General features: G+C 43.7%; 1 protein-coding gene across 2 annotated transcripts in view; it reads left to right on the forward strand.

The window, feature by feature from the left end:
• Nucleotides 1-14,085, forward strand: part of LOXHD1 (lipoxygenase homology PLAT domains 1) — a 289,678-nt gene that overhangs the window by 171,835 nt on the left and 103,758 nt on the right. For both annotated transcript variants that reach the window (XM_054031209.1, XM_054031208.1), the window contains 7 exons: nt 381-684; nt 2,861-3,015; nt 4,160-4,293; nt 5,578-5,726; nt 8,426-8,530; nt 9,874-10,002; nt 10,995-11,159. In XM_054031209.1, coding sequence (XP_053887184.1) covers nt 381-684; nt 2,861-3,015; nt 4,160-4,293; nt 5,578-5,726; nt 8,426-8,530; nt 9,874-10,002; nt 10,995-11,159 — 1,141 coding nt within the window. The remainder of the gene's footprint in view (nt 1-380; nt 685-2,860; nt 3,016-4,159; nt 4,294-5,577; nt 5,727-8,425; nt 8,531-9,873; nt 10,003-10,994; nt 11,160-14,085) is intronic.

A 14,085-nucleotide genomic window follows, 5' to 3' on the forward strand; every position in this document is an offset into this window, starting at 1 on the left:
GTTGGTGAGAACAGGAGAGGCAGGACTGGTACCCAGTAGATCTTAGTTTGAGTGTCTCTGCCACAGATGTTCTGTCTGACCTTGTGCAAGTCACTCGGTCAGTTTAGATGATATTTGGTGGAAGTGCACTACACAGTAATTTAGAAGAGGAAGTGAAAAAGAACCCTCAATCCAGTTGAAACTGGGAAGTGGGGCAGGGAATGACCTGTCACATCTCACAGTCAAAGTAATAGTGAGGTAATAGCTTTGGATGTAATGGTCCATGTTGAGTTTTAAGCACTGTCATTGAGTTTTAAGCATGTTGAGTTTTAGGCACTGGTTATTTGTGAAGAGAAGACATTTCATGTTCTCTCAGGCCTTAAACTTTTCTTTGGTGGCAGATAGAGGCTGCAGATGTTGGCAAGATCTACAAGCTCCGAATTGGCCATGATGGGAAGGGCATTGGGGATGGCTGGTTCCTGGAAAGTGTCACACTTAAATGGATGGTAATGAAGGTGAAGGAGACTGATAAGAAGAAAAAGAAGAAGAAGAAGAAGAAATCCAGTGAGGAAGAGGAGGAGGACTCCCAGCCAGAAGAAGTGATGGAAATCTGTAAGTTCGTGGCTCACCGCTGGTTGGCTACAGATGAAGGGGATAAGGAGCTGGTTGTGGAGCTGATACCCGAGGATGGATCTGGACTTGAGGGTAAACTTCCGCAGTAAATACATGTCCCTAAGCATCTCATAATCAGTAAAAAAAAAAATTACATTTAAGAGAGCAGTACACAGTTAAGCACTCAAAAGTCTGGAAATGCCATAAAGTCGTATATACCCCCTCATATCTACCCCCTTGTGCACTCAGGATAGCTCAAAGACTGTGCTTCTGCCGGGCTGCTACACCATCCCCACGCCCAGCGAAATGGAAAAACAGCAAATTTAACAATGAGAAAAACGAATACTTTTCACACCGCATGTACTTCTAGGGGAATTCTGCACCAAAACATTTTAAAATTCTGCATATTTTATTTGTCAAAATAACACAATATAATCACACCAATTTCAATTATTTTGGTAATTTCTTTCAAAATACCTCTCAGCAAGTATGTCTGTAACAATACAGGCAACAACAACAAAAAAGATTCAGGAAATGTTTGTTTAACAAATAGATTCCTTACAAGGCATATTCATACAGAACGTTGAGTAATTCATTTAAACCACAATACAGAAATGTATTTCCTGCACCCCTCAGAAGTAGTGCAAAGGCTTGGGGGAGTCAGGGGTAATGAAAGAGCTGAGGGAGAGGGTGGGTGTGGGTGGGAGAAGTAGGGAACAGGATTTTTTTGTGGGGGGGAGGGATGTTAGGGAGCTGGGGAGCCTCCCCCATGCAGACCCTGGCTGACCCCTAGCCACTCCCATTCAGTCGGTCACATCTGCCCTATCCCTATGTATCCCTTCACCCTCCTGCCCCTAGTCCCCATGTGGCCCTGCAGTCCTCCTCCTGCATCCACATGTGACCCTCAGCCCCTCTCCCCCAAACTCATGCGGTCCTGCAGCTCCCCTCCCATTCAGTTCATGGCTCAATCCTGTCACCCCACTAGCTCCTGTCTGTCCCTCCCACTAGCCCTTCTGAACCCCAGTCTGTTACCCTCCTGTAGCCCCGGGTGCCCCACTCTGTCCATCCTGTGCCTCCTCACCTGGCTCTACTGTGAGGAACACAGCCTCTTCCCCAACCTCTCCGCCCTCTGGCTGCCCTCTCTTCTGGTGCCACAGCAGCCCCTGGCCGGCAAAATGTATAATTGCAGCGCCTCTCCAGCAGAATCTATATTCTGTGGAGAAAAAAAAATCTGAATGAATTCTGTGCGTGCACAGTGGCACAGAATTCCCCCAGGAGTGAGCATGTAATTAGCCTGTGGAGCTTACTGCTACAAGATATCATTGAGGCTAAGGGTTTAGGAGGTTTAAAAAACCCAGCTTCAGCATTTATATGGCTAACAAGAATGTACGACATTACAATAGATAGGGTAAAAAATATGATCTAAATCCTCATGCTTCACAGCAGAAGCAAACGTGGGGGTTTGGAAGAAACGTCCTAAATGGCTGGGTTATTCCACAGTGGTCCAGTAGGGGTTTCTTGAAACTTCCTCTGAAGCATCTAGTGTTGACCACTGTTGGAGACTGAATATTAGACTAGATGAGTGTAAGTGTAACCCACACACCTGCTGGATGTGGTGCTCTGTCCCATCTAGTGAGACCACTTCAAGAGAGAGATTAATGAGTCTGTTCTACAACCTTAGCTACCAGCCCTATGGCTTCTGGCTCATGCAGTAGAGGCTCATGCATTTAGCTGCAAGAGTCCCAGGTTCGATCCTGCCCATCGACGACCGGAGTCTGTCAGCGTTACATAAGTTGGTGAGCAAAAAACCTGGCTAGGGAAGGTTAAAATAAAGCCCAAGTAAGAGTTTAGTTTAAGGCCCTTTCCTCAGAGCTGGCTTTATTATCACAGAAGGATTGGAAACAAGAGTAAACAACTCAGAACACTTGGTCCCAGCCAAGCTAAGAGGGCAGAGGACACAACATTCTTCCTTGCTCTCCTGGCCTACTGACAGCTCCCATGGAGGGACTTACCTCAACTCTTACCTCCTCTAGAATGATCCAGAAGCATTCCTTTATATAGTTTCTGGCAAGCGGTCACATGACAGTCACCAGATCCCTCTCCATCCTGTGCCCTGTCTGGACCACAACTCAGAACAAACCTCATCTTAATAGGGCTGGCCATGCCTGTGCTTATAGGCCAGCATGTTGTTATAATGGACCACTGGTCTGATCCAGCATGACAGTTCTTATGTTCCTATGTCATCTCTTCTGTGCAACTTCACTTACAGAGAACACCTATGAGGTCCATGTCGTCACTGGGAATGTGTGGGGTGCTGGGACTGATGCTAATGTCTTCTTGAGCATCTATGGCGAAGGAGGAGGAGACACTGGTGAGCGCCAGCTGAAAAGGTCCAACCACCTGAACAAGTTTGAGAAGGGCCAGGTAAGGCATTAATTAGTCACTCAAGCAAGCGAAAGGCAGGTATGATCCTCTGTCCTTGAACACAAGCTGCTGATCGTTCATTGCTACATCTTCTCAGTAAACCTCAGGCTATTCTTTGAATTCAAAGTTTGGACATCTGGTTTTCTCTCTTAAACAAATAGAGCTGGGAAATACCTCAATATATATTTCAGTGAATATTCACTTGAATGAAAAACTGGATTTGCTTTGCCTGGGTTTGTGCCTCTTTTGTGGCTGGATTCCTGCAAGTGTTCTGGTGATGTAATTTACTGGCAGAAATGTTTGGAAACTGCAAATTTTAAATGGATATTAGATAATATATGTCAGAATTAATTTTGAATGTCTGAGTATTTGCATTGGAAAATTGATCCTAAAAGTTACACTCATCTGGTCAGGGAGCAAAAACAATATCATGTGACCTATCTGTCCAGTTATAATTTGCAATCAACAGAGCAACTGTTACTAGTAGGAATTATTCAGAGAATAATTTTGAATAATGAAAAAAACTGAGAAAATGGTAAGCTGCTTGCAGGCAACTTGCAACAAGCAAAGAGGCTAAATTTGCCCCGTAATCTGTTTATTATGAATTATTAGCTCAGATCTAAGAACATTATAATCTGAGCATCGTTCTTTAAGTGGGAGGAATTCTAAGAAAGAGATGTAACACCTTATGCTTTTGGTAGCCGAGGAAGCCCAAAGTCTATCAACAAGCTAATTGCATTAAGGTTTCTAAATAGCATGAAGATAAGGACCATATTGTCAAATTGTTATTGTTGTTAATGGGTAAACTTTATGGATGCTGCAAATGACAAAGGGAGAACTTCTTCAGTAGCTTCACCCAAAGCATATTGAAGTCCCCAGGAGTCTTTCCATGGACTTAAAGGGCCTTTACATCAGGGTTCAGATGCTTTGTTGCAAAGTGGATTCCAAGAAGAGATAAGGACTCTAGAAAGACTGAGAGTTAGGAGAGACAGATTAAAGCTGCTGATAATATGATTTTAATATCTGAGAAAGCACGAGAGAGTTTTCACTTTTTTTTTTAATGGAAAAAATACCCTGTCCAGGCACTGACTCCCTGTAGGCTTGGGTGTGAAACACCAGTCTGCCTCTGTTTCTGCTTTTGCAGGAAGATATATTCACCATCAAAGCCATTGATCTGGGAGTACTGAAGAAACTGCGGATTCGTCATGACAACTCCAGCGGCAACGCAGCCTGGTTCCTGGACAGAGTGGAGATTGTTGATCTCAAGGACAACACCAGGTGAGAAGATTGCTGCACTCCATTCATGTGATCGGACCCATGGGATTCATACTTCCGGTCAGATAAATATAAAGCCTTAGAAATACAAAGAACATAGTGATTTTGTTACATGTGTCACGAATCCAGTCTGGATGATCCTCTTAGAATGCTAAAATAATGGTGCTGTTGGATGTGGGGATGAATCTCTCAGACGTGTGTGCAGAGGACCCCGGCTCTGTGCAAGGGGTAGGAAGAGGGTATAAAGATGTGTGTTCAGGATGCACATCAGTCCCACTGTCATTACCCATCCAGAACTCGTCTCAAAAGGCACTACAGCTCCCGTCTCTGTTTCTATAACCCCCCTTCATGAGAGCTCCTGGGGTAAGTTGCCAGTGCAAGTAGCCCTGGGAGCCCAGCTCTAATGGTGTCAAACTCACTGGGAGCCTAGAGCCAGTAATGAGGCAGCAGTGTTCAATACTGATAGCTTTCGGCTCTGGAAAATCCCCTGAGATCTTCTGGGATCAAAGTGGAACTCAGGGGCCAGTGAAGTTTGGAAGCAGAATCTACCATTTCTTCCAGGAGGAAAACACTCCATTTGAAGGAAATTCCTGTTGCAGAGTCCTTGACCTATGGTATGGGTTCCCTCCTATAGCCTGGACTCTGGAAGCTTGTGACCCAGCACTTGGTTTTCTTTTTACATATATTGAGCGGGCGGGGGGGAGGGGGGGAAATAAACCAATGGGCTAAACCCAAAGGTCCTGACCCAGGCAAATTCCCAGTAACTTGAGAGGGAGCAGACTGAATACAACGTGAGCCCCCAATCCATTGGAATGCTTAAGTATGTGCTCAACTTCAAGCATGTGAATAGTTCCATTGACTTTAGTGGGGCTACTCCCATATTAAAAGTTAAGCATGTCCATAAGTGCTTTGCTGGTTTGGAACCTGAGTGAGGACCTCAAGACTCGGTCCGTTGTGTGTAAATATAAAGTATATTTTGCTGTGAGACCATCATTAACCCTTAGGTTATTTATCTGCTTCTGGGCCTCAAAATGAAATGAGCCAGGCGGGACTGACAGCTTGACACTCAGTATCTATCAGCAGGCATCAATTGCCAGGCCTGGATAAGTCCACATAAATGGAACAAAAGACAAGGAAGGAGACACATTTATGCTTATCAGCTTTGAGTGCTGTTACTCTTTGTTAACGAGCCTCTCATCTTTGCTAATTACTGCTGTTCATGTCTGTGAAGTGCTCTGAAGATGAAAAGTCCTGTGTGAGTGCTGTGTGCCACTGTTATTCTTGCAGGTATTATTTCCCATGCCAGCGGTGGTTGGCAGGTGAGGAAGATGATGGTCAGATTGCCAGAGAGCTGGTTCCAGTGGATGAAGCATTTATAAAGAAAGATTCGGACAATGATCATCAATCTCTTGCATCTCTGGGCCTGGAACAGAAAGGTTTACATCAGTCTTGTGTTTCTTTCAATGAATAAAAGGAAGACAAGTTATTAATAGCTCTAAGACCACTATCAATTAGAGTATTTGTTAGGCCATGAAAAAGTCCCCTCCTGGATTGTCAGGGTTCCCTCCCCACTCTGAACTCTGGGGTACAGATGTGGGGACCCGCATGAAAGACCCCCTAAGCTTATTTCTACCAGCTTAGGTAAAAACTTCCCCAAGGCACAAATCCTTTCTTTGTCCTTGGACGGTATCATTGCCACCACCAAGTGAGTTAGACAAAGATTCAGGAAAAGGACCACTTGGAGTTCCTATTTCCCCAAAATATCCCCCTAAGCCCCTTCACCCCCTTTCCTGGGGAGGCTTGAGAATAATATACTAACCGACTAGGTACCCAAGGTGAGCACAGACCAGACCCTTGGGGTTTTAGGACACTAAAAACCAATCAGGTTCTTAAAAGCAGAACTTTATTATAAAGAAAAAAGTAAAAGAAGCACCTCTGTCAAATCAGGATGGAAAGTAATTTTACAGGGTAATAAAAAGATTTAAAACACAGAGGATTCCCTTTTAGGCTCAACTTCAAAGTTACAAAAAACAGGAATAAACCTCCCTCTTATCACAAGGAAAATTCATAAGCTAAAACAAAAGATAATCTAATGCATTTCCTTGCTTTACATACAATTTTTGTAATCTTAGATGCTTATTTCAGGTAGGGTTTTAGGAGAGATTTTTTTCCCTACCTGGTCCCTCTCTCTGTCCTGAGAGAGCACAACAAAGAAAGCACAAACAAAACCTCCTCCCACAGATTTGAAAGGATCTTCTTCCCTTATTGGTCCTTTTGGTCAGGTGCCAGCCCGGTTATTTGAGCTTCTTAACCCCATACAGGTAAAGGAGGGATTTTATGCTACTCGTAGCTGTATGTTTATGACATGAATCATGAGATTATTTAGTGCGAATAAAATGTGAAATACTCAGTGCCCTGTAAGATAATGAGCCCCACCCCTCCCCTGTTCTCATGAACTTTAATCACCTTGCAAGACTGGACCCAGTGTGTGGAAGGTAAAAAGATGGCAAACATCTGTTTCAGTCTCTCCCTTTCTCTTGCAAGGAGTGAGTGCTACAGTACATCTGAATTGGAATGCACAGCCATCATTAAAACCATAGCCACTTAGTAGTGCTAGTTACCAATGGAAACGAGGAGTCCTTGTGGCACCTTAGAGACTAACAAATGTATTTGGGCATAAGCTTTCGTGGTCTATAACCCACTTCATCAGATGCATGGAGTGGAAAATACAGTAGGCAGGTACAAATATACAGCACATGAAAAGATAGGAGTTGCCTTACCAAGTGTGTGTGTGGTGCTGGGGTCAGTGCTAACGAGGCCAATTCAATTAGAGTGGATGTGGCCCATTTCCAACAGTTGACAAGAAGGGGTGAATATCAACAGAGGGGAAATTACTGTTTGTAGTGCTAACGAGGCCAATTCAATCATGGTGCATGTGGCCCATTCCCAACTGTTGACAAGAAGGTGTGAGTATCAATAGAGGGAAAATTATTTTTTGTAGTGACCCAGCCACTCCCAGTCTTTATTCAGGCCTAATTAGTTATCAATGGGTACAAGTTTGGATGTGAAACTGACCAGGTGTCAGTGACTAAAACCAGACACTTGTTGCTTTCAAGGGAAGGAACCTGAAGATTTATCTTTTTTTCATTCGGCACCCTGCTGTCTTCTGATCAGAGGTGGTGCTAGCCCATTGGGGGCCGTAAGCAAGAATATTTCCCCCCCAGAGACACAACATATCCTAAAAAAGCAAATAAGGGGCCTCCTTGAGCAGCTTGGGGATCTATGCAATTGCTTGGTCTGCTTATGCCTCGTGCCAGCTCTGCTTATGTTTATCTTCCTGAAACTACCTTGTATCCAGTGTACTTGATTGCCCATGCCAACAACTGAATAATGACACAATCACGGGGCCTGATCCTGCAAGGTGATGAGTGTCCTGGACTTCCACTGACTCCAGTGGGAGTTGAGAGCCTTAAGCTAAGCCCCTGCCTCCATATTTATACATCGGAATGAGTGGGCTAATTTTCAAAAATGTTGAGCACCCAGCAGCTCCCATTGACTTCAGTGGGAGCTTCTTTTGAAAATCAGGACACTCCTTTGGGTGCCTAAATATGGATTGATGAGTCTAACTTTAAGCGCCCATTTTTGACAATCTTGGCTTATTATTTTGTAGTGTTGTGGAGACAACTTCTAGGAATTTCCACAGCTCTTAAGAGTTTGCCACACTTTTCAGATGATGGTGTTGTGGGAAATGATGCAAATCGGATATAGTGAAGGGCTGTCTGCCTATATCAAATCTGGTGCTGTAAATGAAATGTTATTGTAGATTGCAGCAGGAAACAAATCTGAGAAGCATGTGAGACTCCCAGGAAAGAAATGGGAAGTCTGAACAGCTCTCTCTTCTGTAAAGATGGAGAAAGCATTACTGAATGAAGAGCGGTCGCGGATCCTGCAGCCCAACAGTCCTGTTTCACTCTAGCAAATATCAGTACAAGCGACAGGAATTACTGTCAGAGCTTTAGGAATACAATCTGACTGTACAAAAATAAATAAATAACACGTGCAATGAAACAAGAAGAAATAGAATTAATAGCTGCTCAGTGTTCACACTCTCAAATTAAGAAATGCTTTTTGACAGCTAAATCAACTACTTATACTGTGAAAGTGAAAACCGGGGACAAGAAGAATTCTGGGACAGATGCCAATGTCTTCATCATTCTTTATGGAAATAAAGATGACACGGGTAGGAACCAAGTACAGCCCATGTATGTGTGAGAGAGATGGGGTCCGTGCTGTTGGTATAATTGACTGAAATGGCTGAGGAGTGTGTGTGTGTGTGGGGGGGGGGGGGGGGCGTTTTTTGCTTTCCTCAATACAATATCTGTTCTTAGTTAAGATGATTTCATATTCTTGCTGTAAGTCTTTTTCTTATCAGAGTGCATATGGAAGTCAATGTTATTTATCATTTTAGTTACTAGGGGATAGATCCTCAGCTCCTGCAAATCACTGTCATTTCATGGGCTTCAATAGAGCTAGGCCAATCGACACCAGCTGTGTAAGCCGAATTGTTGACAGCATAGATTAAAACAAAGAGTAGGAAAACAGAACACTGGGTCTGGGTCAACTCATTTGTATCCCAGCAAGGAATCAGCCCACTCTAGAAACCCAGCTCATCTTCAACTGCTGAGGTGTTGCAGAAATATTTGATCTGTTGATGAGCAAACCCTGTTGGGACCGACACCATGCTTATGTAGTGAATCTTAGTATTTGTGACAGTGACAGACAGTGAAGAGAAGTGTAGGGCAAATTCCCTTACACAACTCGGACCACATCCCTACTGGCCCTTCAACAGCATAGTTGCTGTGGCATTGAAGGGAGACCTCTCAACTCAAGAGAGATGTGATGTGTATTTTGGTGAGTTTTTTATATTCAGTTGAAAATCTAGGGTTCAGCGTGACAAAGGACAGATTGGACACCAAATCTCCAGAGCTGAAAGGCCATTTATTACCCTGTTGCCACATCCCCTGTTCCTGTTTACAATCCCAAAGTATTGATTTTTATACATTAAACCAGTGATACCCAGACTGCAGCCAACGAGCCGCAAGTGGCTCTTTAATGTGTCTCCTGCGGCTCTTTGAAGCACATGATATTAAAACACGGTGTGATTTAATTATTAACCAATCAGTATAAGTGCTGGAAGTAGGTGTGCTGGGGGTGCTGCCACACCCCTTGGCCTGAAGTGGTTTCCATCATACACAGAGTTTACAGTTGGGTTCAATGACTCTCAGCCCCCCGCACTCCACTATACAAATTGTTCCAGCATCCCTGCCAATCAGGATGCTTTTACTATGTTATTAACCAATTATAGTTGATAATATAATAATACCCAGGCTGTCATTTTACTGTGAGAATAATTATACGCGCACGCACACACACAGACGCGCACACACGCAGACCTATATAGTAAACGAAACAATGAATTCACACTACTTTTTGGGGTAATGCTGATTGCTAATTTGGCTCCTGAACCACTGAGGTCTGAATATCATTGCACTAAACAATGTCTGTATGTGCTACAACAAACAGGGATAATCAATCTAAAGGCCTCCAAAACTAACAAGAACAAATTTGAGCGTGGGAAGCTCGATGCCTTTACAGTGGAATCTGTGGACATTGGAGACCTGAAAAAAATAAAGATTGGCCATGACAATAAAGGTAAGATGATAAGATGACCTGGCACAACATAGCTTTCCTTGTTCCATATTGGGATGTGTGTGTGTGTATGTGTTATATTTGGAAATATTCCTTTCATGATTTATTTATTAACATGCTGGACACTATTATCATCAGGGGCTTGGTGCTTTGTAGACAAATATACAGGCTCTTTCCCCAAGGAGCCTGCAATTTAATTTAGATGTGGTATAGCAGTGGTGGCAAACGAGGTGTGAGCAGTGTTGAAACACAGCAGTTTTTTCATCCTTTTGTAAGCTGTGATATTACAGCAGGAGTATGCACCAGGGTGGAAAGGCTGCCCAGAAGAAGTGAACGTTGCAAGGGAATTGCTGTACAAAACCATTATTCCATGAAAGGGGTGATGCCAATCCTCTGTCTGGCTTTATAGCCACCTTGTGGTATATATTCAGGGCATTCCTACCTGATTACTATGCTTTAAAATGATCTGGATTTCAAAATGGGATCTGCAGATAATAAAACCCAGGTGTTAAATTCACACAAAGGGCCCAGGTTTTCACATGTAACTAGTGGTTCCAGATGCCTCCATTTTTGAATGCCTAACTTCAGACATTTTAAAGGGGCCTGATTTTCAGAAAGGGCTGCAAACCCTCCCTCTGATAATGAGGCCCCTTTAGTCTCCCACAGGACAGTCCGACTCTGAGGCACCCCAAACCCCTCGCCACTTTTGAAAAAATTGGCCTCAAGTTCTGACGAAAGAAGCAAGAGTGAGCAAGAGTCTAATGGTGACCAGTGAGCTCCTCCTGTGTTCTGACCCTGGTTTTCACTCCCTCTGGGACTTTGAGCAAGTCACTTAGCAGTAGCCTGTCTACCACAAGTGACTTTTCTGTAAAACAGGATGATAACACTTACCTCTTTCACAGGGATCTTGCAGGATGAATTAATTAGTTCATTGTCTGGAAAGCGCTTTGCTGGTGAAAAGTACTATTCACTCTGAGTATAATCTCCTGCTACAGGTGGCTCTGCTGGCTGGTTTCTGGAATGGGTGGAAATTGATGCCCCATCACTTGGGCAATGCCTGAAGTTCCCTTGTGGCCGCTGGCTGGATAAATCAGAGGATGATGGAGCCACTGAGAGAGATCTCTTCCCTGCAGAACTGCAGACAAAAGAATATGTTCCATGTATGTAGCATTTTGCCTCGTGGCAGACATTGAATTGCTCATCTCTAAGCCCCCTGCTTTCCCCTTTCCCTATTTCTGTGGGGTGGGAATCCACGGTATTTCTCATCCCTCACATTCACAACTTTGGGGCTCTCTCTGACTCTTCTCCACACATGCTGGCTATCGCCAAATCTTGTCACTTCTGCATCCATGGCTTTTTTTAAATCTACCCCTTCCCTTTATAAGGAAAGATGGTCCAGTAGTTAAGGTGCTAGCCTGGGACTTGGAAATGGAGTTATATTCCTTGCCCTGCCACAGACTTCCTGTGTAGCCTTGGCCAAGTCACTTACCTGTCTGTGTGCCTCACTTCTCCTTCTGTAAAACATGAACAATAGGACTTGCCTTCTTCACGTGATTGGTATCAGGATAACTAACCTTAAAGACTGTGAGGCACTCAGATACTACAGTAATGGGGACCATAGAGCTACCATAGGTTTATGGATTCTTTCTTCTCTCCCCTGCCCAAACCCTTGTTCATGCCATTGTTCCTTCTCACTTGGACTATCCTCCTTTCTGGACACCCTGATCTTTACCGTCACCTCTTCAAACTATCCAGCAGTCAGAAGCTAAAATAATCTTTCTCTGGTGATGCCCTGACAATGTCCCCTCACTTACGTCCCTACCTCCACTACTGCTCTGACCATGTCTCTCAAGCACATTTGCACTTTCTTTCCACATAAAACATTAGGGGTGGAAGAAGGGGTGCTCCTTGTACCCTTCCCCACCACCATTCCTGGTGCGTTCGGTCTGCTGTCAGACACAACTGGCCCCAGGTTTGGAATAATAAATATACAGACCCATGGGATGAATGTCAACCCATCGCAAGGCCTCTGCACACATAGACCACACTGCAGCCCTAGGGATCATCAGTGTCACATTTCAACCCTATGGGACTTAACCAGTGCATAACCCTTGCGCTGGTCCTCTTCAGCTCTCACCCGTAGTACCGTGGTTTTGCTTCTCACCGTGTTTTTCCTGAGAAAACACATGGTAATATGATACATAACTTGAGTGGGTAATTTTTAGGGGTATTACATGACGTAAGAGTTTCTGGAATGCCAGCTCTTCGTGTACAATATGTGCAAAGCTTATTTATGTCAGCAGCCCTTTTGCAGCATCTGGAACCAGCAATCAGGGCTATGTAGGAGGAGACTTGCAAGGCGCTAGAACCAAGCGTAAATACACATATGCATAAATACACACGTTGTACTATTCACAGTATTCTAATTTCCCAACCATTAAAATAGTGATTTGAGATTGCCACTAAAATGGTCTGACATGTCTCCTGATCGCTCACGCCAAATTATTTCCCTGAGCATGGAGGATGAAAACATGTCATTGTTGTGCCCGTTAAAACAGTGCCTGTGGGGTACAACCTGAAAACGAAAGGGGATTCTGACAGCTGAGAGCTGTGACCTTCTTACAGTGCTGAGTTGCTGATTCAGTTCTAAGCTGATGTTAATATTCAAATAAAAAAACCCAAGCATAGCAGACTTGAGAAGATCAGATCATTTTTATTTCATAACACATAGCAGGCGATTTTGGTCTCCAGGATTAGTTCTTTATTTTTACATATTGCAGGAAACTATTTCAGTTTATCTGCAGCACAGGCGAATAGGTTTTATTGGTTCTGGCAAAAAAGAATATTAAGTACCTTCAGGCTGATTGTCTCTAAAATCAAACTTCTTCATCTCTGTTCTCCTGAGAGCTGTGTTTAGAAAGCCTGGATAGTTAATGAATGATTATGCTCTGATATGCATAATCACAGTTACTCCAGCAATAATAGAAGTGGTGCCAGAAATATGCCATCTGTTCTGATCTAGGATGCTGAGTCCTAGAACTGCCAGCACTGTAGCATAAAGCATAACAACGAATATTGAAAGGGGTGGAGTGTGGGAGAGCACAGGATTATAAGCAGTTTAGAAAGATGCATAGAAAAAGGAAGAGGATGGTTGAAGTGGGGTTTGCTATACATGAACAGGTAAACCAAAGAGAACAGAAGGCCAACCAGAATGACAGAGAAGGGATAGAAGAAATGGAAGCCATGGTAACTGTATGGGCCAATTCTGCACAACTCTAATGGAGACCGGTAGCATCCTAAGTGTGAGTCAGCAAAGAGATGATCTCTATTAGGGTTCAAGAACTGCAAAGAGGCCTTTAATAATTTGAAATAAAATAAATAATATTAATGCTGAGCTCTTGTCAGGCACTTTTCATCCATATACCTCAAACCACTGAACAAAAGAGAGTAAATATCATTCTCCACATTGGGAAACTGAGACACAGAGAGGGGAAGTGACTTGCTCAAGGTTATGTAACAGGTCAGTAGCAAAGCCAGGAATCTGTCCTGGTCTTGTGGCCCCCCCAGGCCAGTCCCCTATATCCTGGGCTAGTCTATTTCTTACATCAGGAAGAGGCTGAAAAGGAATAAGAATAAGAAAGAACTGTAGGAAGTATAGAATTAAAGGCAACAGTAAATTCTAGAGAGACCAAAGTAGGAACAAGGAAGGATTAAAGGGTCCAATTCATTGTTGCTCTGCACCCTGTGTAGATTCTAATTTGGTAGCATTTTATGCCCGCTTTGCACTACTGTAGGTAACTGGACAAGGTGCAGGGCATTGGAGAATCTGGCCTCAAGAGAACACTAGATAAAAGAGTGAAATTAATGACTTATTTACGCCTCTCATAAGAGGGAGGCAGCATGGTCCACTGGATAGTGCAAGGAGATCAGTCAGGAATAGGCTGATGTGTGTGATGTCTCTTTAAGTCTATTGAAGGAAGCTGGGCAGAAGGGAGGGGTAGGTGGGGAAGGGTCTAGGCACAAGTCCTATCGTGAAGCGGAGTGAGGGATAAAATATTTGCTTTGTTCTAATAAAGTTCCCTGTTA

The sequence above is a fragment of the Malaclemys terrapin genome, chromosome 6 (assembly GCF_027887155.1).
Source record: "Malaclemys terrapin pileata isolate rMalTer1 chromosome 6, rMalTer1.hap1, whole genome shotgun sequence".
Lineage (NCBI taxonomy): Eukaryota > Metazoa > Chordata > Testudines > Emydidae > Malaclemys > Malaclemys terrapin.